The sequence below is a fragment of the Melitaea cinxia genome, chromosome 4, assembly GCF_905220565.1.
Source record: "Melitaea cinxia chromosome 4, ilMelCinx1.1, whole genome shotgun sequence".
Classification (NCBI taxonomy): Eukaryota; Metazoa; Arthropoda; class Insecta; order Lepidoptera; family Nymphalidae; genus Melitaea; species Melitaea cinxia.
This window is the reverse complement of record NC_059397.1, coordinates 12,381,397-12,404,915: the sequence shown is the minus strand read 5'-3', so window position 1 is coordinate 12,404,915 and position 23,519 is coordinate 12,381,397. Positions and strand designations below refer to the sequence as shown.

The following is a 23,519-nucleotide window of genomic DNA, read 5'->3' as shown; positions in this document are numbered from 1 at the left end:
TGAGTTACCCCTAAAAATGCGCATTTAATTTCTTATTTTATGACTTATATGATATATCTACGTTATATTTCCTTTTGATGTAAATTGAAGTTGCTGTTTTCGTTTGCAAACAAACACCATTATTTAAATTCTGATTTTAATATATTCAGAAAGATTTTTAATAAACATAAAATATTGATAAAATAAATGTTCGTAGCTTTTGTGACCAATAGTCGTGATACTGGCGTCATATACTTACACTCACTCATATAGATACAGGCGTTCCGACTGGGCACTGTGAACGTGCGAGGCGCATCTCGCGCCGGCACGGCTGCGGCTCGGCCCGTCACGGCCGTGCGAGCTGCAGGCTACACGTCCACCCGGGAGGCACCCGCCAGGGACGAGAAAAAAGAGGACAGGTTTATCTTAGAGACATAAACATTCATATTGATTATATTTGAAAACTGTTATTATTCAGATTGAAATCGGATTTGTAGTTAATACCGTAACTTTAAGTTTGGCTTGGGTTCTATTTATATTAATGCTAAAATTGCTCTTGCATGATGAAATGATGTGTATGTTTTTTTTTTTTAATTTAAATTTTAACATCCATAGGCTCTTGAGTGCCCATGCCTTTTTTTACTTAAATTTTAATTTTCAAGTATTGAGGCGTATTATTTTCAACATTGCAGTGTTCGTAGTGAGTCCAAAACCGACCGTGAGAGATATATATAATTATATAATAATAATAATTAGAATAATTATTAGAATTAAATTACATAACAATAACTAGAATAATCAAGATGATAAGATGATAAGAAGATGTGTATGTTTAGTAACCAATGTGTAAACATTGTTTACATATTGGTAGTCAGTCAGTCATTTCAGCCTATTGCAGTCCACTGCTGGACATAGGCCTCCCCAAGTTCAGATATTGGTAGTTCTTAACAGTGTTTTAATATCATATCAAAAATCGACCGTTCCAGCGGGGATCGAACCTGCATCTCTGACTTACCGTGTCGGTGCTTTAGCCAATTAAGCTATGGAACGATGTACTCGCTAGATCGAAATTTTCGATATGATGATTTTATATCCGGTCGAAGTGACCGTGGCGCCGTCTATTGTGGTAATTAACAGCACTTGTAATTATTCAAAGTTTCACATTACAATGAATTTTTTGACAGGAGACGACACCATGCTATTTTTAATTCTTACGATTTATTTTTGTGTTACCAACACATTAGGAAAACCAAAACAATTTTTTAATATCATATCAAAAATCGACCGTTCCAGCAGGGATCGAACCTGCATCTCCGACTTACCGTATCGGTGCTTTAGCCAATTAAGCTATGGAGCGATGTACTCGCTAGATCGAAATTTTCGATATGATCATTTTCTATTCGGTCTAAGCGACTCTCTAAAATAAAACGTAAGAATTGGTAGTTCTTCTTTTTTTTCAGCCCTTTTTAACCTCTAGGGTGTAGACCTTGCACCCACGCATCTACAGTCTTCCTCGTGGACGCTTTTCATCTTTGGTCATGAAAAACTCTTTCTGGCGACATGATCAGCCCATTGTTATTTCAGCTTCGCCACACGTCTGATGACATCTATGACTTTGCTATGCTCTCCAGCAAGAGCCAGTCGTTTGTTTTTCAGTCTTTGAACGCAACATCTAACATCTTTCTGTCCTTTGATCTTTGGGCGATACCAGTGACGTAGCGAGCTTAATTCGCGCCCGGGGCACAAAACCATTTTATCCCCCCCCCCCGCCCTTCTAAAACCACGTAATATGTTCAGCAATTTTTTGTTTTGCGGATCATTTGGCGCCCCTTTATGAGTAGCACCCGAGGCATAGTGCACCCCCTTTCCCCTGCTCGCTACGCCACTGGGCGACACTGAGTTTGTTTAGGATTTCTTCCGCTCCATAAGTGAGAACTGGCAGAGCATCCACGCTGGTCGTGTATACGAGCTTTTTGTTCTGGTGTTAAATGCATTTTGAAAACGTAGTCACTTTTTTTGTAGGCTGCCCACGTTTATGCGCATCTTATGCGCATATTGTTCTTGTTCGTCTGATCTTTTCCCCATCACCTCCTAGATATACATATTTGTCCACCCTTATAATGCCCACATCCTCTACGCTAATATCAGTAGTAATGTCAGGGCAAGTGGTCATGACCTAGGTCTTATTAAAGTTCATTTCTAGTCCGTACAGTTGAGAAGCACGATCGGGTTTTTGCGTCTTGGTTTGTAGCTGTTCGGGGGGTTTCAGAAAATAAGACAATATCGTCTTCGAATCTTAGGCTATCAAGAATTTTGCCCTCAATGCAAATTTCATATTTGTCCCAATGTTTTTTTGACGACGCGTTAGCGCAGCGGTAATAGCACTGGCTGTTGCGCTGGCTGTCGCGGGTTCTATTCCCGCTCACGACAGACATTTGTATCGACCATATAGATGTTAGTCGTGGTCTGGGCGTTGTGTTTGTGTATTGTATGTGTTTCCGGACCTCCAACACCGGAGGAAATCCTACTTCTTGTTAATTAAGCGCCTTAAAATATCTTTAAATACTAGGGTGAATAATTTGGAGAGATTGTAATCTCCCTGTCCTCTCTTCCTATTTTAATCCTCTCCTCTTCCTATTTTAATCGGCTTACGCCGAGTTGCACGAAAAGAAATTAAAATTTAAGTAGTGATTAAACTAATTTAATCGCAAGAATTGTATGAAATTCTTGTGATTAAATTAGTTGAATCTCTTCTTAAATTTTAATTTTGTTTCGTGCAACTCGGCGTTAGTTTCTGATGACAGGTTGATTTTCATGCTAGCATTTTTATAGGTGTTTTTATATCGATATTGGTGTTATTTTCTCCTACCCAAGCAGGAAACCCCCAGAGTTGACAAAGGGGCCAGGCTTGGGCCACTACTGGGAAACCTAGCTTCGGCGTACCAGTATTGGCCCATGCCTGGGCCAGGCTGCTAAACCCAGCCTCGGCCATGCCAATGATTATCCAACCTTGGGCCAAGACTGGCTGACCCAGCCTCGGCCATGCCAATGATCACCCAACCTTGGCCCAAGACTGGGTTACCCAGCCTTGGCCATTCATTGGAGATCCAAGCGTGGGCCAAGACTGGTTAACCCTCCCTCGGCCATGCCAATGATCACCCATCCTTGGGCCAAGACTGGCTAACCCAGCCTTGGCCATTCATTGGAGATCCAAGCGTGGGCCAAGACTGGTTAACCCACCCTCGGCCATGCCAATGATCACCCATCCTTGGGCCAAGACTGGCTAACCCAGCCTTGGCCATTCATTGGAGATCCAAGCGTGGGCCAAGACTGGTTAACCCAGCCTCGGCCATGCCAATAATCAGCCAACCTTGGGCCAACACTGGCTAACCCAGCCTTGGCCATTCATTGGAGATCCAAGCGTGGGCCAAGACTGGTTAACCCAGCCTCGGCCATGCCAATGAATACCCAACTTTGGACCAAAACACATTGTAACGAAATTCGAATAATAAATGTTTACAACACCAAGCAATGTAAAAAGGTTAATAATGTAACCGAAAAAAAGGAATAATTTTAAAATAAAGAAAGACTATTGTTATATTTGTTTGTTGTTTTATATAGAACTTTAAGAACTAATGAATTAAATAAGTATGCGAATCAAACATTATAAAAATAAAAATATAGTTTTGAAACTCGTGTCATCATAGCTTATAGTAGATTACGAATACCTGTTGTGCGAACAGATAAAGTTGTATATTCTATTGTTGAGTTTGTGTCGTATAAAACTATATGAATAAATAATTTAATTGAAAAAATTAGCTAACATTATAAAAATAAAGTTTTGGAAGATCCGAAACAAAACAACCTAGTATTAAATACTTATTGTTGTGGAATGTTAATTAAAGTAAAAACTAAATAAAAAATGAAAACAAAAAAGGAATGTCGGAACTATTAATATGTGTGTAAGAAACAAACCTGAACCGATATATACCTATATAATATTATAAAAATAAAAACAAAGCTTTGTAACTTATAATATATTAAAATAGATATATGAGCATTATAAGAATAAATAAAAGTAATATAATATTAGACTATTGTTGTACATATTTAAGTTTATTTGCAAAGTAATCGATAAAATAGTTTTCACGTCTTAATTACTTCAAAACTTAATATAATTATTTAAAACTTTAAATTGAGTTTTTTTTCCATAAATTGATAATCTACAATTTAACTATGAGCTAAATAAATTAACTGTATAATTTAAAATACTGAAATGATTTAATTTTTAATTGATAGAAAAAAAATATTAATTTTTACAGTCAGTCAGACACGTTTATTTTTCTTTATTATTATTATTTAAGAATTATTAGAAGCCGTAAATTAATATACTTAATATAAATATGTCTATACACGGAGACAATAGAAAGTGTAGCAAGTAGCAAAGCAACTGTTCACGTGTCGCATCGTGTTTGATCTTGAATGCGCAAAACCTTGCGTAGTAACAGATTTTCGGGTCTGCGTAAGCGCGCACTGTCGCCTTGCGTCCCTCTCCACCCTCGCACACGCTTCTCGTGCCCTAGAGTACAATAACGAACGAAATGGATTCGTTTGTCTATTTTATTAACGTTTAATTTTGTGTCAAAATAATGCATCAACTTCAGCCAACTTTAAGACGAGAGAAGAATGATTTATTTGTTTATTTATTTAAATTCTTTATTGTACAATAAATACACTAAAACAAATGTGTACAAAAGGCGGGCTTAACGCTAATACATTTTATACCAGTCAACCTTGGTATGTGCAAGAATGTGTAGTGTGTAGGAGTACAAAAAAAAAATAAATACAAATAATATAATATAATATATATGATTTTTGATGTCTTTACATATTTTTCAAAAGAAAATAATAATCGAGAGTTTCTTTATTATTAATACACGATTCAATTATTCATTTGCTGACAAACATATACTAGTATATATTTTATAATATATTTTGAATTTCACGGGCAACCGCAGAGGTTGGTGGAGCATTTGCCTTAGCACTTTTGTCTACAATAGTACCTGCGCAAACGGTGAAACGACAGCCATATTTTTTCATAATTATTTGCTGCGACATACGCTACGCTACTTTTGTGTTGATGTTGAATCAGTCGAGCTACGTGCTTGCTTCACTCAACCTTTTTAATTTCTTTTAGGTTATTATTAATTTTTTTTTACTTGTATAATGACGGAAATTGTTATAAATAAATTTAAATTGTTAAATTAAACAATAAAAAAATTATAGAGTTAGTACTAATCTCTTGGCTTACTGAGAACGAAACTACCTATGTGTTTGTGGCCACCAAAAAAAGATGAAGACAAAAGGTGAATAAATGGGTTGAACTTGAAATCGTGCCTTTCATGAGATGATTAAAATAACCAATCAGATTATCAGCTAAGCTAGTGAGTATTTACGCACATTAATTATTTTATTTATAGTATTAAAATTATCTCGAGACAATACCTTGTAATTAACCTTTTAATAGAAATCAAAATCGAATTTAATCTTTTAGAAGTTTTAAATTGTACAACGTAAATTTGTTTTCGCTAATGTTATTGAATTTCAATTCTAATAATAAAAGTAATGGTGCTCGGTGTAGTAGTAATCGTGTAGTAACATAATTTATTGGCGTTTCAGAGGATTATAATCAAGGATCACGCCGATTAAAAAATCCTTTAAAACAAATGATGTTGAGAGCACTGAGAGTGAATCTATGATTGATCCTATGCTCTTGTAGTAATTCCTTCTAATGACAATTTAGAAGGAACCTGATAAGAACGATGAAGCTGCGTGTAAAAGTATAATGGAACCTAAAGGTATAACTTACTTAATATTTCCTGAATTAGTTATCATGTAATAATAATTGAAAAGTGATACGCGTTTTAGAAATTACACATGATAATTACAAATTGACTTATGTTGTTGTTGTTTTTATTAATATTGTTATTATTATATTTACTTATAGACCAGTACATTTAGCTTTTGAAACCTAAAAAATTATAGTAGGATGAAACCCATTGGAAAAGAAAGAGAATACAACGAAAATGATAGGAAAAATAAATGTCGGGCTAAACTACAAGTCTTACGGAAATAAGGTAAATGGCAAAGTTGTAGGTATTAAAAAGATATATACATTTTTTATTTACACTTTTTTCTTATAACCTCAAAATTTATCATTTAGGCCCTAAATGACCTAGGACCTACCTAATGCCTCTCTAGGAGACCCTAAATTTTAGGGTGTCTCCTAGAGAGGTCGCACCTCGGCTTATAACAAAGTTGGTGTGGTGGTCGAAGCGCGCGGTCTTCGACGCGCTATTACTTTTATTATTATTTACGGGCACGCGCCCGCGCCGCCCGGCCGGTACCGCCGCAACCGCTATATCCCTGCATTTTAAATTTGTAATATCTTCGAAACTATTCATTTAAATTACATGCTGTGAGCTGAGGGCCATATTGATCTATATTAAATGCATAACCTATTTAAGGTGCTTAATTGGATAAGGGTTAATACTGTATTGCTTAAAATCTCTTCGTTAGTGAGCTATAATTTCACGTAAAAAGTAAAGAAATAAAAAACGGTTATATACTACTATAATGTATTTTTTTTTTTCACTTTTTACCATTATCAAAGGCTAAAAGCACTGGTCAATTATTGTACGAAAATATTATACATTTTTAATTTTAAAATAATACATATTACCACGATCATTTATTGTACAATTTCCAGGCATCACAAACTACCTACGAACATCTTGCGAAATATTTGCAGCGTATTATTTGCACTGAAATGTCTAAAGTAAAAAAAAAAGCGTCAATTACACCATTGGACAACAAGTTAAAAAAATATTAGAAGACGTCCAGCAGTCAGGAGATGCACCGAGTAAACAAAGAGCTTAGAATATTATCGGTGACGCCTTGCCATACAAAGACATTGCGACATTTGTAGTTTTATAAATCTTTAAAAGATAACGAGGAAAAACGCAAAGCATTGGTATTTAAAAACTATCCAAATATTATTCACAAATATTTACAAATTATTAAAATATTGTTAGCAAAAGATTGAAAAATTATAGGTTGTCACCGGTAGAACAAGCAATTATTTATATTAATATATATGATGATGATTTATATTGTATTGTTAATTACAGTCAGTGAAGTATTTTAATGTAATTTAACTAGTGCATCATTATAATAAAAATATAGTTACTATCAACATGTATTTACAATTATTAATCCCATTTTTTTATAAATGGAAAATATTCGACATTTAATTTTTTGGGCAGTAATAGCAGTTAAGCGAGGTCTAATATTGGCAATAAAGCATGGCCTAGTCCTGGGAATTAGGCATGGCCCGATCTTGCCAACCAAGTCAGGCCCGGTCCCGGCAACCAACCCTGGTGAAGTCCCGGCACCCAAGCCTGGCCCATCGTTATCCTTCCAGACTTCTACCAAGACTGGGCCAAGCCCGGCTCAGTCCCGGCAACCAAACCTGGCCCAGTCCCGGTAACCAAACCTGGCCCAGTACCGGCACCCAAGCCTGGCCCATCGTTATCATTCCAGACTTTACCAAGACTGGACCAAGCCTGGCTTACACGTCTGGCCCAGTCTCGACAACCAAGCCTGGCCCAGTCCCGGCAACCTAGCCTGGCCCAGTCTCGACGACCAAGCCTGGCCCAGGCCTGGCCCATCGTTATCATCCCAGAGTTCTACCAATACTGGGACAAGCCTGGTTTGCAGGCTTGGCCCAGTCCTGGCGATCAAGCCTGGCCCAGTCCCGGTGACCATGCCTGGCCCAGTCCCGGCGACCAAGCCTGGCCCAGGCCTGGCCCATCGTTATCATCCCAGACTTCTACCAATACTAGGACAAGCCTGGCTTGCAGGCTTGGCCCAGTCCTGGCGATCAAGCCTGGCCCAGTCCCGGTGGCCATGCCTGGCCCAGTCTCGGCGACCAAGCCTGGCCCAGGCTTGGCCCATCGTTATCATCCCAGACTTCTACCAATACTGGGACAAGCCCGGCTTGCAGGCTTGGCCCAGAGTTTTATATAGTTGGGCCAAGCCTGGGTCAGGCTTGGCCCCGTGGTATTTTCCTGTATGGGTAGTGATCTTCTATTAGACATTTTGTTGAAGGCCGTTTCAATCTCAATTTTATTCATAGTTAATTTGTTAATAATGCTGCAACTCGAAAAGGATTTTGTGACTCAAAGTCCCTTCAAAAGTTTGACTGTCATTCTAGGCATGTTCTGTTTTACATATCTCAAAAGTTTAAAATAAGAAAAACAAAATTAACTTGAATAAATTTTAATGGGCTAAATAAACTTACTCTTTTTGTTTTTGATCAACATTTCATATGTAAATGTGACTTGAAATAAGCCTATTTCTGTTTCACATTTTTTTTTCATGAATTTCGTTTTTGTTTTATACTATAAATATAAAGCAAAAATTTCTTTTTACTGAACTTTAGGCGTAAAATATAAAAATAATTTATATTCGTATTTAATGATTTTAGAAAAAACGGAATCTAAACTTTGTTCGGTCATTGTCTATACTAAAACCATCAAACCACTAAAATTTTATTATTTTATAAACAAAAATTAAACACAAGTTAGATAAACTGATCAGTTACATTTTTATTAATGATTTAAAGATTTTTGAATATCATATCAAAAATTGACTGCTCCAGCGGGATTCGAACCCGCGTCTCCGACTGACCGTGTCGGCGCTCTAGCCAATCAAAAGCCTAATGTGTGGGTAACACAAAAATAAAATCGTACAGATTTAAAGATTTTTATTATATTTTTTACTTTAACATTCCTAGTATTGAAGATAAAATAAAACAAATGGAATCCAAGATAATGACCTTGGTAGAAGAATCTTGTATGATTAGCGCACGTACAGATTCGGACGACCAAAATGAAAGCAAAAAGGAACAAAACTTGAGCCAGGCAAGGATATATTTACATGCGGATACAATTTTAACTTAGGGTGTCATTTATCATTTCAATCGTTTTTTAAATTGTTCAATCTTTTAGGCGTTAGCGATAGCTCAAGAAGCATCTACGCTAGAGAAACAATTAATACGTATGCAGGAACAAGCTAACTTAGGTGACTCCCATAATTTGGACCTTACTTTTGCTGTAAGTATATTATCGGTCGTGTAAATATAATTTTGCCAAATAAATATATGAAATAAATATATGAGTATTTTTTTTTTGTTAATAAATAACAGGTGCTTTGTAATTTAGCGGATCAATATGCGTTAAATGAAATGTACACGGAAGCTCTGAATACGTACCAACTTCTTACCAGGAATAAAGTTTTTCCTCACGCAAATAGACTAAAGGTGATTTGTTTTATCTTTATAAATAAAAGCGTCATCGATTATCAGTAGGATAAATAACGCATAGAACAGACACAAACACTTAATTAAAAACATCGTAATTTATATACTTCTTTATTCTATATAATACATTATTTCCTTCTGCCCTCTCCTACTCATTCCAGGCGCCTTGGCACTACAGCTATGCTAGATATACCGAAATGTAACACAAAATGTAAGTTAAATACATTTTCGTACCACTTGCTCAAAAAAGTGACATTCTATGCCACAAAAAGCGAACATAACAATAGTCATTTTTAATCTGTTAAAAACAGGGAAAGAAAATTGTACTGAATTTCATTCATCCTCTAGGGGGAGAATGTGATTTAAATTTGAAATACTTACCGAAATTTATACTGAACTACATCTGTGTTTACACCATTGAGTTTGTATATAAAGCATTATACATCGTTTTGAAAAAGGAATACGCATTTATTATGCAGTTATGATTATTAAATAAAATTACTCTCTATCAATAATTGGACTAATGTTTCGAATGTTAACTTTTACTTTTAATTGTCTTTATTTTTAATAAATGCTTATCTCATATTATTATTGTGTTAATTTTTTCGCAAATGGTACGAAAAGTAGAGTATTTTCCTCGGTAATAAAGCTGTCTTAGTCTTGGGTGAACTTAAATCCCTGGCTACGAGTAAACCTCAAGTCCTTCGTTACACTCGCAATTTAAATCGTCACCCGCGACAGAAGACACTGCTTTATCCCCTTGGTTAATAATCTACTATTTCGGTACGCGCCTCCATACTATGGAACGAACACCCAAGAGACATCCAAACTAGTCCTTCCTTTGTTTCCTTTAAATACAAATTAAAGAAACACTTGCTTTCATTAGCTAATGTGTAATCATCTGTATAGAATGTGTATGTATTTACTTATATATTATTGAGAGTACGTATATGTTTATGTATGTATAAGTGTATTTTTGTATTTTTAGTATGTAGTATGTACATTTTTAAATATATACATAAATTTATCAAATTTATAATCTTTTTTTGGATTATTTTTCTTGTTCTTAAGTAAATACTTCATGCACTGTTTGCCTCGCTATATAAAGGTGCAAATGCTGCATGACTATGGGTTGACTGGAAGAAATCTCTTTCTGAGATAAGTGAACCTTTGCCATAAACCTTATTATTATGTTATGTTTTTACATGTATTTTTTGAGTGCAATATAGTATATAATATTTAAAAACGTCGATGTCTGCACAATCTCTAAAAGTAAATTCAAAACTAATATTATAAAAATAGTATCTGAGTCACCGTAACAATGTATAAACTATAGGTAAGTATACCTATATGTACTTTTATAATGTGTAGTTATATATGCTTCTTCTACTATGTTATTTATATATGTGTATGGCTGTGTTAGTTAACTGCGTCTCAAAATCACAATTCTATTATAAGCATTTTTTGTGTATCGGAATGTACTGATTGTGCATGTTGTGTTCTTTTTTTGTCAACGATATCTCAATAATACCAATTTGTTAACTTTAGGGAAACCTGTAATTGGCTATATTATTTGTTGTATGCTATGTGATAAAAATTGTTTGTATAAGCTGTTGGTTTTCTAAATAAATAAACTTTTCTGTAAAGGTGAACATGGGTAACATATATTTTAAAATGGGCGAACATCCTAAGGCGCTGAAACTTTACCGCATGGCTTTAGATCAAACGCCAACGGCAGAAAAAGACTTGAGGTATATGTTTCATATTTTATGTTAAATTTTAAATATATAAACTACTAACAAACTCATTAGATTTTCTAAAATTTTCCAATTTTGTGCGTAATTTCCTTAATTTCCCACTACGTTAGAACCTTCTATAAAGTAGTAGAAAACTTAAAAAATATATATGATATCGTTCTCCAGTTATAGCGAGAGAGAAATAAGGAAATAAGGGGTTAATTTTTTAAATCCATAGATAGTGTATAATTGTGATTACAGAATGAAAATTATGCACAACATAGGCTTACTTCTGGTGCGTATGGGCAAATTCCGCGATGCTGTGACCAATTTCCAACACATAATGCATGAACAAGGAGATTTTCAAACGGGTAATTAATAACTCTCCTTATTTAAGGCGTAGTTGATGAATGGTCGCGATAAATAACTTTAATGCAGAAAATAATTTTCAAAATTGGACCATATACTCGTACTAGTCTAAAATCTACAAGTTTAATTGAATAAATGTATTTCCTGCTTCATAAATATAATAATATGGAAACGAAATCTTTTTGTGGTAGAATGTTTTTTATTGTAAAACAACGAGTGGGCTTTTGACCACATGACTGAAGTAAAACTTCTTGAGTTGTCCCTACAGTAATAATCTCTTCACTAACTTAAAATTCTGTTCGCCTCGCCAGATCACATTTTTCGTAACGCTCTCGTCACCCATTCACCAGCTTACTGCCCAAGTCAAGCGTGCGTAGAAAAGTTTTCCTTCAATTATAGCTAAGCTTACGCTCTCACGATAGGTATCATGTGGAACGAGTTTATCAAAGCCAAATTGAAAATGGGCAAGCAACTTTTTTTCACATGAAACGTGATCTATTTAATACAACTACAGAACCCTCCATTTGAAGGATCGCAGTTAGAAGTCGAATAGCTTATATTATTATATAGGTATTTTTATAAATTTATTGTATTATAAACGGTATATTTTCTTTTTGCAGGACTGCATTTAGTACTGTGTTCGGTTGCCCTGGACGATGCCGAAGGAGGCAAAGCGGCATTTCATGCAATGCTTGATGTAGAGCCACCCACTTATCACCATGATATTGGTATTGATGATGTAAGTTTTCATTACTTATTTTATTTTATAGTAAAACTTACAATACACATATAATTATTTTACCTGACATATGCTTCAGCCTGTAATATCCCACTACTGGGCATAGGCCGATTTCCCCATATAGGAGAAGGATCAGAGCTTAATCCACCACGCTGCTCCACTGCGGGTTGGCGGATATATTCCCTACTATGAGTAACGATCGCTATCAGGTGTACATGATAAAGACTGGGACCGACGGCTTAACGTGCTCTCCGAGTTACCTGATATAGCAAATACAAAATCACAGCTTACTGAAACGTGTATCAGTAACAAGTATAAACGATTTTCTTAAGAACAGAAAAATTTGTTCCATAACTTCTTCAGCAATTACATAAATTAATTTGTGTGTCAAACTTCTTTCCTGTTTTATTATATACATTTAAGGTTCGGCAACGTTCTATAGACATCCACTAACCCGCATTGGAGCACTGTGGTGGATTAAGCTTTGATCCTTCTCCTAAATGAGGAAAGACGCATATGCCCAGCAGTGGGATATTACAGGCTGAAGCGCGAAGCGTTCTATAGATTTTTTAACTATCGACAAAAGATGAAAATTAGCGTTGCGTAATCACAGTTGTAATGTCTTGTATGACTGCTAAGAACAAAGGCCCCAAATGTGAACCCTGTTTGTAAATCGTAAAATATACTCCACTGACTCAAATCCATTCACAATAACTATCTGTGGTCGCCTATCTAATCGATCATCTGCAATCCAATCGATTTTTTAACCGACTTCCAAAAAAGGAGGAGGTTCTCAATTCGACTGTATTTTTTTTATGTATGTTACATCAGAACTTTTGACCGTGTGGACCGATTTCGACAAAAATTTTTTTGATCGAAAGGTGGTGTGTGTCAATTGGTCCCATTTAAATTTATTTGAGATCTAACAACTACTTTTCGAGTTATATCTAATAATGCGTTTCTACTTGACGCTTTTTTCGTCGACCTACGTTGTATTATACCGCATAACTTTCTACTGGATGTACCGATTTTAATAATTCTTTTTTTGTTGGAAAGGAGATATCTCTAGTTTAGTACCATGATAAGAAAACCAGGATCTGATGATGGGATCTTAGAGAAATCGAGGGAAGCTCTTGAAAATCCGCAATAACTTTTTACTGCTTGTACCGATTTTGATAATTCTTTTTTTATTGGAAAGAAGATATCCCTAGTTTAGTACCATGATAAGGAAACCAGGATCTGATGATGGGATCCCAGAGAAATCGAGGGAAACTCTTGAAAATCCGCAATAACTTTTTACTGGGTGTACCGATTTTAATAATTTTTAATTTAATCGAAAGCTGATGTTTGTCATGTGGTGACATATAAATTTTATTGAGATCTGATAACTACTTTTGGAGTAATCTTTGATAATGCGTAGTTACTTGACTATTTTTTCGTCGGTCTGCGTTGTATTAGTCGTCGATGTAATTAAAGTCGGTTTTTTTTCGTTTGCGAGCAAACACAATTATGTAAAAAAAACTCCGGTAATATTTGTATGTTAATATATATTTGTAGCTGACAAATATATAGTAACATACTAATGATATTATTTGTATTTATTATTATCGGTTTATAAGGTGGTAATTTTTGTTGAATGGTGCGACGTAAATTGATGTACGATATCTCTTAAATGAAATATGTCAAATTTTATGATAGATCTTATGGTTAAACATAATATTCCGCCTTAACGTGCAGGAAAACGACGCGTACGAGTGTGTCGTTCGCGACGTGGTGCGCGGCGACCGGCTGTCGCGCTGGTCCCGCGCCGCGGCCGCGCACGCCGAGCGCTGCCTGGCGCTGGCCGCCGCCGCGCTCATGCGCCCGCCGCGCCCGCAGCGCGACGACGACCAGGGGTGACGCGCTACTAGCCTGCTACTTTTTTTATGCAACTAGGTCGGCAAACAAGCGTACGGTGTGCCCACATGATGGCAAGCAGTTTCCGTATATAGCCTATAGACGCCTGCAACACCAGAAGCGTCGCAAACGCGTTGTCGCCCTCGACTCTCCCCAGAAGCTCTGGCCATCTTACTCACCACGTGAATAGAACACTTCGTGAGAACTGTATTATTTACCTGTGATCTTTTGTAAGGTTGAAGTACTTCCCCACTCGGGCTGCTCCAGATGTTGAGTAGGATATTTCCTGATGTGCTTTACTTCAATAAAGACTATTGTGCGTTGTCCACTATAATCAAAAATACTTCAAATCGCCTTTGGTTGGTTTAAAAGTACAGCCCTAAGTTAAAAATATTCCAAATCAATACATATGGCATTCTTTTTTTTTATTTGAACGACGACAATGTTGCTATCATGTACATCAAGCTGCATTCTGCATTTTGTTTAAATCTTCTTCTGATTACTAATAATCCAAATGTTCCTATTTTTTTATGTAGTCGTTTTCTAATTTATACAAAAATATATACCTTCCAAAGGTGTTTAGGTTTATTACAAATTAAAAAAACAGGCATTAAAAAAAAATCAATATATCATCATCAAAAAAATTAAAGTTTCAAATTCTTTATTTTAACATTAGTTACTGATAAAAATAATATTTATTATTAACAGAAATGCTTCGTGGTGCGTGGAGGCTTTACGAGGTTATTCGGGCGGAGGCGCCGGATCTCGTTTAGAACTTGGAAGCGCTTTGGCAGCACTAAGAGGCGCCGCTGGCGCTCCCGGTGGCGCCGGGTCGGGCTCTACGAGTGCAATGGCGGCTGGAATGCGAGCATTGCAGCGACTGAAAGCCGTCGCTCGCGCTCATCCCAATGATCGTGTTTTACGGGCCGAAGCTAACACTGACGCAGCATTCGTTGCTTATGCGGTAAATATAAATACTCCTGTATAGGAAATGTCACTTCTCTTAAACAGATCGAAGTGAATGTGGATTTTTTTAGATGACGATTTCGGCACACGAGCCCACGGTCACTTGATAGTGAGCGGTTACCGTAGCATATAGACGCTTGTAACAGCACCAATAAGCATTATAAGCACGTTGCCGACCCTACCCCAGACCCTGTGCATGATTTCTGGCAATCTTACTCATCACAGGAACACAACAGTACTTGACAGTACATTTAGCTGTGATCATCTGTAAGACTGAGGTATTTTCCCAGACGGGCTGCTCCGAATTTTGTGCAGGATATATTCTGCTCGTCCCGTCCTCAATGAATTTCTCTTTTAAGCTCGGCAAGTTCTCCGAAGCGCGCTCCCTGAGCGAGGCGGCCTCGCGCGACGACCCTTACAGCTGTGCAGCGCGCGTGTGCAGCGCCCTCGCCGAGCTAGCAGCCGCTCGCCTCGCTTCGCCCTCTGCCCCGCCCTCTGCCTCGTTCTCTGCCTCGTCCGCATCGCCCGTCTCGAGCGCCGCGCGCGCTGCCGCCGGTCACCTCGTCGCCGCCACGCACATGGACCCCACCGATTTGATCGCTATGCACGATTCGGGTAAGAGACCGATATTATGTGACCTATTTTTTAAATTTACGTTCTTTATTTAGATATATATACAACTTCTTTTGAAACGCATACTTATACACATACATATTATATAATTTGAACCCGGGTCTCCCAACTTACAGATCATTCGGTTGAAATCAGTCATAACTCAGGCAATCTTGAGTAGATCATATTTGAAATTTTCGGAGAATATATTTTAAATGTTATACTTTAAAAATCTGTTGAAAACGTAAAATGGATTATTTTTCAAAAATGTAAACTAGATAAGCATTTATATTACCGAATCAATTTAAAGGTTTGGACGGTATAAAATATTCGTTTTCATAATAACATTTAAAAAACATGCATTTATATTTATTTATTTTATTTTATACTTTATTGTATTATTATTTATTCAGTACGAGTATATTGATTGTATCTCATTTTAAGTGAACTTCATGTTTCATGTACCTGTTGCGCTGGCGGTTGCGGGTTCGATCCCCGCACATGACAAACATTTGTATTGGCCATACAGGTGTTTGCCGTGGTTTGGGTGTAGTCCTTGTGGGTCTCCCCTCCGTGCCTCGGAGAGCACGTTAATCCGTCGGTCCCGGTTGTTATCATGTACACCTGATAGCGATCGTTACTCATAGTAGGGAATATATCCGCCAGCCCGCATTGGAGCAGCGTGGTGGATTAAACTCTGATCCTTCTCCCACATGGGGAAAGAGGCCTATGCCCAGTAGTGGGATATTACAGGCTGAAGCATATATAAATAAACTCTTCTTAAAGCCTATTTGCGTTTCGGTCATCTCATAAAACCGAACGGAATAACGGCTAGCTGTCCTCAGCCCTCGCGCTGGAGCTGACGGGCTCGGCGGGCGAGGCGGACGGCGCGCAGGCGCGCTGGCTCCGCGTGCACAGCTCGGCGGACGCCGGCGCCACGCTGCGCGCGCTGGCCGCCGCCGGCCTGGCGCGGAGCTCGCGCGCCGCCGCAGACCATGCGGACGAGACCGCTGAGCACTGGTATGAGACTATAGCACCGTCTTAGACCCACCCTGGGTCCGCCTGATGGTAAGTGGATACCGTAGCCGATAGACGCCTCCAGCAAGCGCGTGTCGACCCTATCTCCTTACTTTCCCCAATCATTCCAACCTATTGCAGTCCACTGCTGGACATAGGCCTCCACAAGTTCGCGCCAAAAATGCGTGAACTCATGTGTGTTGCCCATAGTCACCACGCTGGGCAGGCGGGTTGGTGACCGCAGGGCTGGCTTTGTCGCACCTAGGACGCTGCTGCCCGTCTTCGGCCTGTGTGTTTCAAAGCCAGCGGTTAGATGGTTATCCCGCCATCGGTCGACTTCTTAAGTTCCAAGGTGGTAATGGAACCTTAGTATCCCTTAGTCGCCTCTTACGACACCCACGGGAAGAGAGTGGGTATATTCTTTACAGGAAAGTGGAGGGTGGCCTACTCCAAATTTTAAGCAAAATATATCCTGCTGTGCCCTATCTCAGAAAGATGTGAAATTTTGCGAGGGCTTAATATTTTTTTAAGGTTGAATTTTCTTTTCTTGAATCTATGTAGTACCTATTACGTATAATTCTATATAGGTCTAGTCATGAATGTAAATTGTTTATTGATCGCCTATTTGTTAGGACATCAGTAGTGTTGTATATAAATATTATATTAAATTATTTAAAGGTACAGTATAATAGGCAACTGGGACATCGGAGTGTCGTGTGCACTAGCACAACTACACAGCGAAATGGGCGACACTCAAACTGCCAGACATCACTATCAAGACGTAAGTTTACTCTTTTGTCTGCTTTTACAGTATGAGTAGTATGAGCAATAGCGAATGAATATTTACATCACACAATAATAAGTGAATGCATTTATTTTTACGTCGTTTTTTATTTATTCTATTTCGTTGTGTAGAAACGTCTCGTCTATAATAGTTTTGTGTATGAGAGAGATGTAAATAATAATAAAGGAACCTAGGAAACACTTAAAATTTCTCTCGGCATTTTACGTGAATAAACAAAACATATTTATTTTAAGATTTTAAGTAATACAGATGTGAGAAGCAATAATTTTGTTAACCATGTGAAGAACGCTTCCTACTTATTTACGCGTTGTGTGTGTTTTTACATTTTTTAACTAATAAAAGTAAATTTTTGTATGGTGATTTTATTTTATTTGAATGTTTTTTATTTTTGCCCCTTGTAGACAAAATTTATGAATGTTCCACTGCTGTCAAAAGATTTTTTCTGTGAAAGGTTGGAGTGTAAATTGCTACGCTAATGCACTATGGGATGTGTGAAAACACTGGTTTCTGGTTTTCAACATCACCCCCGAGTACGAGATAAAAATAGTACACATGAATTCTAACCGGCGATCATCAGTAGTTGGCTTATAAGTTCTATCCCTAAGGTCGTGTAGAGGGGGGCAATAGGTATTCATTAAATATAGAGTTGTATTTCACATTCGTGTTCATGAGCATACATTCGTGTGCAGGTGGAGGCGGCGTGGGCGAGCGAGGAGGCGTTGCGCTGGCTGGCGGCCGACGCGTCGCCCGAAGCCGCGCTGCGCTACTGCCGCCGCGCCGCGCGCTTGCAGCCCGCCTCGGTGAGTGCACGCCTCTGCTGCCGCTCTCTTGTGTATTCTACACGCTTCACAAGCCAGCCAAGCAAGCCAGCAAGATGTAACCCCTGTGTCGATGGTCTGGTACCATGCGCAATACATGAGCACTACAGATCACGACAAACATCTGTTTGGCCTATCAATTGATCGAACCAGTGACCATTAGCGTATCAGCATTTCTGTGGAACACTGCCTAAGACTGACCAAATACGCTATGTTTTGTTACAGTAATAAAATGAAAATGTCTCTTTCACAGTATTAAGAATGGCTGTTACAATAATATGTATATAGGCTTAGAAAGAGTTTCTAATATAAATTCAACAATTTTTACAGAAAATGATGAAATAATAGTAAGTGAACGAGAATGGTCTTACTATCTATTTAGGTAGTAGCAGTTACTTTAACTCTTATTTATTTACATTAACTAATTATTTATTAACTTTAAGCGACTTATACAAAAGTGTTTTGCAGCCAGGCAGGTTTCTTGGCAAAAAAATATTTTAATAAATAAAACTATTCTTAGTAACACGTTAGAGTTTTCCGAACTTTCGCAAAAATATCAATTTTTCTCTTATTTTGTCAAGGTAATGCCAAATGTTATTTATATTTAAAAAAAAAAAAAAAACATGTTTGTTGTTGATCATTTTGAGTTCCCAATATTCGAGCACTACTGCAAGCGCCATGTTAACGGGTGCACTACCAACATTGAACATGAAAATTGCATAAATCGATTCAACTATTTTTAATTTATTTTTCATTGGCGAACAGTTCATTTTATTATCTTACTTTAGTTTCAGAGATTTTAAGAAATGGACATTTTTTTAATACACTTATACTATTATACTTTCAACAATAGCAAAATATTTCCTCATTCTCACAGCCAGAATGGGGTTTGTTGATGGGGAGCTGTCTTCGCGCTAGTGGACGGTATCAAGAAGCACTCGCACTGTATAAGAAACTCAATGCAAGGTTTCCTGATAATATTCAATGTAAGTTTTTTTTAACTATAGTGTACATTGTACTTAATTTTGAGTATAACAGATAATATGGGTATCATAAGGTATTAAATCTATGGGAAGCTAACCTGAAGCATGATTGAATCATAATAAATATCTAAAAATAGCTCTAAATTTATATTTTACAATATTTTTTGCAAAAGTGAGTGTCTTCTGTAAAAAATACATAATTTTATAAATTTTAATATTTACAACTTTTATGTTGGTCAAATTTAACGAAAAAAATCAAACCACAGACTATTATATTTTGTGACGTAAAAACATAAGATATAAAACATCCAACTTGCTCTTGAGTTGGATATGGCGTGAAATAATTTTTGTATCCATTAAAAGCGGAAAAATAAGAAATAAGAAGAAGGGCTGTAAGAAAGTCACCAATTCTTTAAGAACAAATAATTTGTATTTTCTACAGGTTTGAAGCTTATAGTGAAGCTGTGTGGAGACCAGGGTCTTGCCGAGACCAGCGCGTGGAACCGCGAACTGCAGAGACGCAAGCAGCTTGACAGAGGTCGGGAGCCATTAACAATAGCGAAATTGTTTCATACGTTTATTATAGGCTATAACATAGAGGCATAGACACTTCAAATAATCTTGTCGTCAAGCGATTTTTAACTGACATTGTAACAGCGTGTGCATAACACGAGGCACCGTCACATCAAGCTTCGTGGTACGGTTTCGTGGAGCATACGCTACTGTCTTGTGCGCTATTTTGTTTCTGGCAATATTTAAACAGAGCTGTTAAAATTCCCGACATTAACATTCACACACACACACACACACACACATGTCGTACTAGTTAATAATGATAATAATATACTTTATTGCACATTTAAGTAAACAATAAAATTAGCATTACTAGCCAAATTGTACAACCAGGCGATCTTACTTCATGGCAAATTTTATGAACTTTTATTAATTGAATTTTGTGAGGTTAAAATAATTTATAGACCAAGTTGATATGTTTTAATTCGTTAAAATTTGTCAACCTACTATTTTTACTTATTTAATACCTCTAGGATCACATGATTTACACGCAGCGACCAACATACATTGTCAATATTTTAAGACAATAACACTCAAACTACTGCGATAAAAAGTAAAAATAACTCGTACGAATGACCTTTAGGTTAGACAAAACTTTTTAACGATAACGAATGGGTTTGTTATCTGGAACGTTTATGAAAAAAAAAAATTGATAACTGACAATGGGTATAGTTATTGTTTATCACTACAGTGTATTTCAATTGTTGACAAACAATCGAAAAGAAGCCTATTTATGTTGGCTTAGGTATATTGAATCGAACGTGTTTTTACTCACGCATTACCGCACACATACACAAACGCACGGATACACGCACGCACGTACGCATACACGTGCGCACGCACGCTCATACGCACGCACATAAACGCATGCACGCTTAAGCTAGCCATCGACGCCGACATTTTAAAAATAAAAACTACACTAGTGCACTCTTAATCACCGCGGACGCTGCGAGCAAAATGACGCGATTGGTTGGAACGATGATTACACACACACACGAGCAGTTCAGCGCGACCAGTGTTGCCAGATGGGGCGATTTGTCGCGAATTGGGCGATTTTTTTTATGGATACGCTCCTTTTTTTAAGTTTGGGCGACAAGTCGCAAATTAGGCTCTTTTTAATCCTCAGCGTTGACAACAAGTTAAAAGTACAAAAACCGTTACAAAAAATATTGTTTTTTTTTTTAATGTAAGCTTCCTTTAATTTTGAAATTGAGTCAATATATTATTCATTTAGTCATTTTATCTGTATCTTTTATTTTATCTTTTGTATCTTGGGACATCATGTAAGTTAATAATATTTTAAATAAATAATTTTTAAATTTCGAGTCTGTTATGATAGACTGTCATAAAAAACTTACAGACAGATGCTAGTGTATTTTCAAACTTTCATTGTGCGACTGCTAAGAATATTTTGCGTCTTTCGATCATAGATGGAGCGACTTGAATCAAAACTTTTTGGCAAGCCTGGGCGCGACGCGCCGAGTTGGATGTTCGTAGCGCGTCGTCACTTAAAATTCTGGAGCGATGGTTCTACATACAGTCACGATCAAATTTTGGAGAACGCGAAAAACTGATCAGTTAAACTGACGAACTGAAAAATTGATCGTCAATGCACGCTCGCACGCATACATTATATTATAATCTACTTATTGACGCTATAGGCTATAACACATTAAGCTACAACTCATAGAAAAGTAGCGGAAATCAAGCATCAATAAATGTGATATATGTCGCCGTTTAATGCGGTAATAGTAGTCTTTTATAGTTACTTTACAGTCACAGTCATTAAATTTCCCATTTTCTATTTTAAGCAGCATATCTGTAAACAGTCCCACAGTAACGTCGCTTTCAGGTGTAATCTCATATTTCTTGTAAGCTTACGTACTCATACCATAGAACAGATATCTTAAGACTGGCTTTAATTTCGTCGGCTCTCGTTCCTCTAGGTACCACTAGTAATGTCTGACGAAAATCTCCTGCTATCAGTACTGTTCCGCTATCCATTAAATTTCCATGATCCTTAATGTCTCCTGTAAAGCTTCAATGCCTCCTATGCTATTATATATGAGCCTATGCTATTTCGTCCCAAACTATTATTTTGGTATGTTTCAATACCTCAGCGAAATTGTTCTGTTTGGGTATGTTGCACATTGGGTTTTTAAAACAGTGAACTTGAGAGGCAATTTAAATGCAGAATGTGCAGTTCCACTTTCGTCCAGCAGGGTTGCATCAATCCCAGATAATGCTACGGCTAACGCAATATTGCGCGTGCTCCTTATTTTTGCGAGGATCAAATCAATCAGAAATTTTTCCAATGCCCCTAGAGCATCTAAAAGGAACATTCCACCCTCATTCTGTTCTATGCTTGTAATTATTTCCAGAGGCTAACTTCTGTTCCGCAGTCAAAGTATACTCATTGTTGGCGACTACGTTTGCTAACACTTCCAAAATGTAATTTGGGTCTCTTAGATACTCCCTTTTCTTATGTTTATACTCTACTTGGCTATGGCAAACTATTCTCCCTAAGAGAGCGGCCATCTAAAGCTTGTCTCTTCAATAGATAATAAACATTTGTTGAATGTGTCGTTCGAAAACTGGTCTACATCTACTTCAATATTTTTTTCAACTTGACGCCTTCTTCAGATTTTTTTTTAAATTAATCCCACAGATTTAATGGATCTGATATTTGACAATGCCCTAATAAAACTGAAAATAGCTCTCGCATAACCAAAGATGGAAACTAAGGGTTCACAGTTCCGCTTATACTTATTTAATATAAATACGTAAGAAACTCAGAGAGTATGTTCGAAAGAAAGATATACAACGTACTCTCTGATCTTCTAACATTTTTCAATTATTAACTATTTGGTTTGGGTTAACTAAGCATTTATTTCGCGTAGGTATTTATTTTGGTAGATAATATTTATTTCGTACAGGCCAATTTTTTTCAATTATCCTGTTTTGTCTTCGAGTTTCATAAAGGTAAAAAGTAACAAAACTTAACATAACTTTATTAATTCGGCGGGAGACGCGCCCAATAATGCGCCTCGGGCAGTCGCTACTGGGTCAAAAATATTACAACAGATAAGTTGCGATAAACTGAAGTAAAAAACTTTAAAAAAAACAATCTTTTATTTTACGTGCCATGTGACTAATGGCAGGTAACTATGGGCAAAACACATGAGTTCACTCCATTTTTGGCGCGAACTTGTGGAGGCCTATGTTCAGCAGCGGACTGTATAGGGCTGAAGTGAGTGAGTGATCAAAGGTGATTGACAAAATCCGTAATTAAATGATTGTGGAAGAAATGTCAGTTTGGTACAAAATTGATTAAATATGAAAAGTGTTGATAAATATTTATTTGATAAGTAAGTAATTGTACATTATGCACTGTAAAATTTCGTAAGTAAATCTTAGCATTTAACATTTAAGACGTTTTATCAACTATTTATAGTATAATTCCGCAATGGTTTCATTGTTTCTTTTAACTTATTTCACATGTACCTAACAAATGCTTCTGTCTTGTAGAAAATCTTCTAATTACTACGATTTAACAATAAAAATTTCATAGTTAGACAAACACATTCACCGTCCATCGTTAATAAAGCATACGAATATATACTTTCAATCCGATTATAGAAAAT

The 23,519-nt window shown here is 37.0% G+C and overlaps 1 protein-coding gene across 1 annotated transcript in view; it reads left to right on the top strand.

The window, feature by feature from the left end:
• Positions 1–23,519, top strand: part of LOC123670214 (intraflagellar transport protein 88 homolog) — a 33,151-nt gene that overhangs the window by 1,200 nt on the left and 8,432 nt on the right. The window contains exons 2-16 of the mRNA XM_045603723.1: positions 259–398; positions 8,837–8,963; positions 9,051–9,155; positions 9,248–9,361; positions 11,009–11,112; positions 11,359–11,468; positions 12,087–12,205; positions 13,943–14,100; positions 14,810–15,065; positions 15,427–15,682; positions 16,525–16,699; positions 17,375–17,477; positions 18,191–18,301; positions 19,197–19,305; positions 19,745–19,840. Coding sequence (XP_045459679.1) covers positions 259–398; positions 8,837–8,963; positions 9,051–9,155; positions 9,248–9,361; positions 11,009–11,112; positions 11,359–11,468; positions 12,087–12,205; positions 13,943–14,100; positions 14,810–15,065; positions 15,427–15,682; positions 16,525–16,699; positions 17,375–17,477; positions 18,191–18,301; positions 19,197–19,305; positions 19,745–19,840 — 2,083 coding nt within the window. The remainder of the gene's footprint in view (positions 1–258; positions 399–8,836; positions 8,964–9,050; positions 9,156–9,247; positions 9,362–11,008; positions 11,113–11,358; positions 11,469–12,086; positions 12,206–13,942; positions 14,101–14,809; positions 15,066–15,426; positions 15,683–16,524; positions 16,700–17,374; positions 17,478–18,190; positions 18,302–19,196; positions 19,306–19,744; positions 19,841–23,519) is intronic.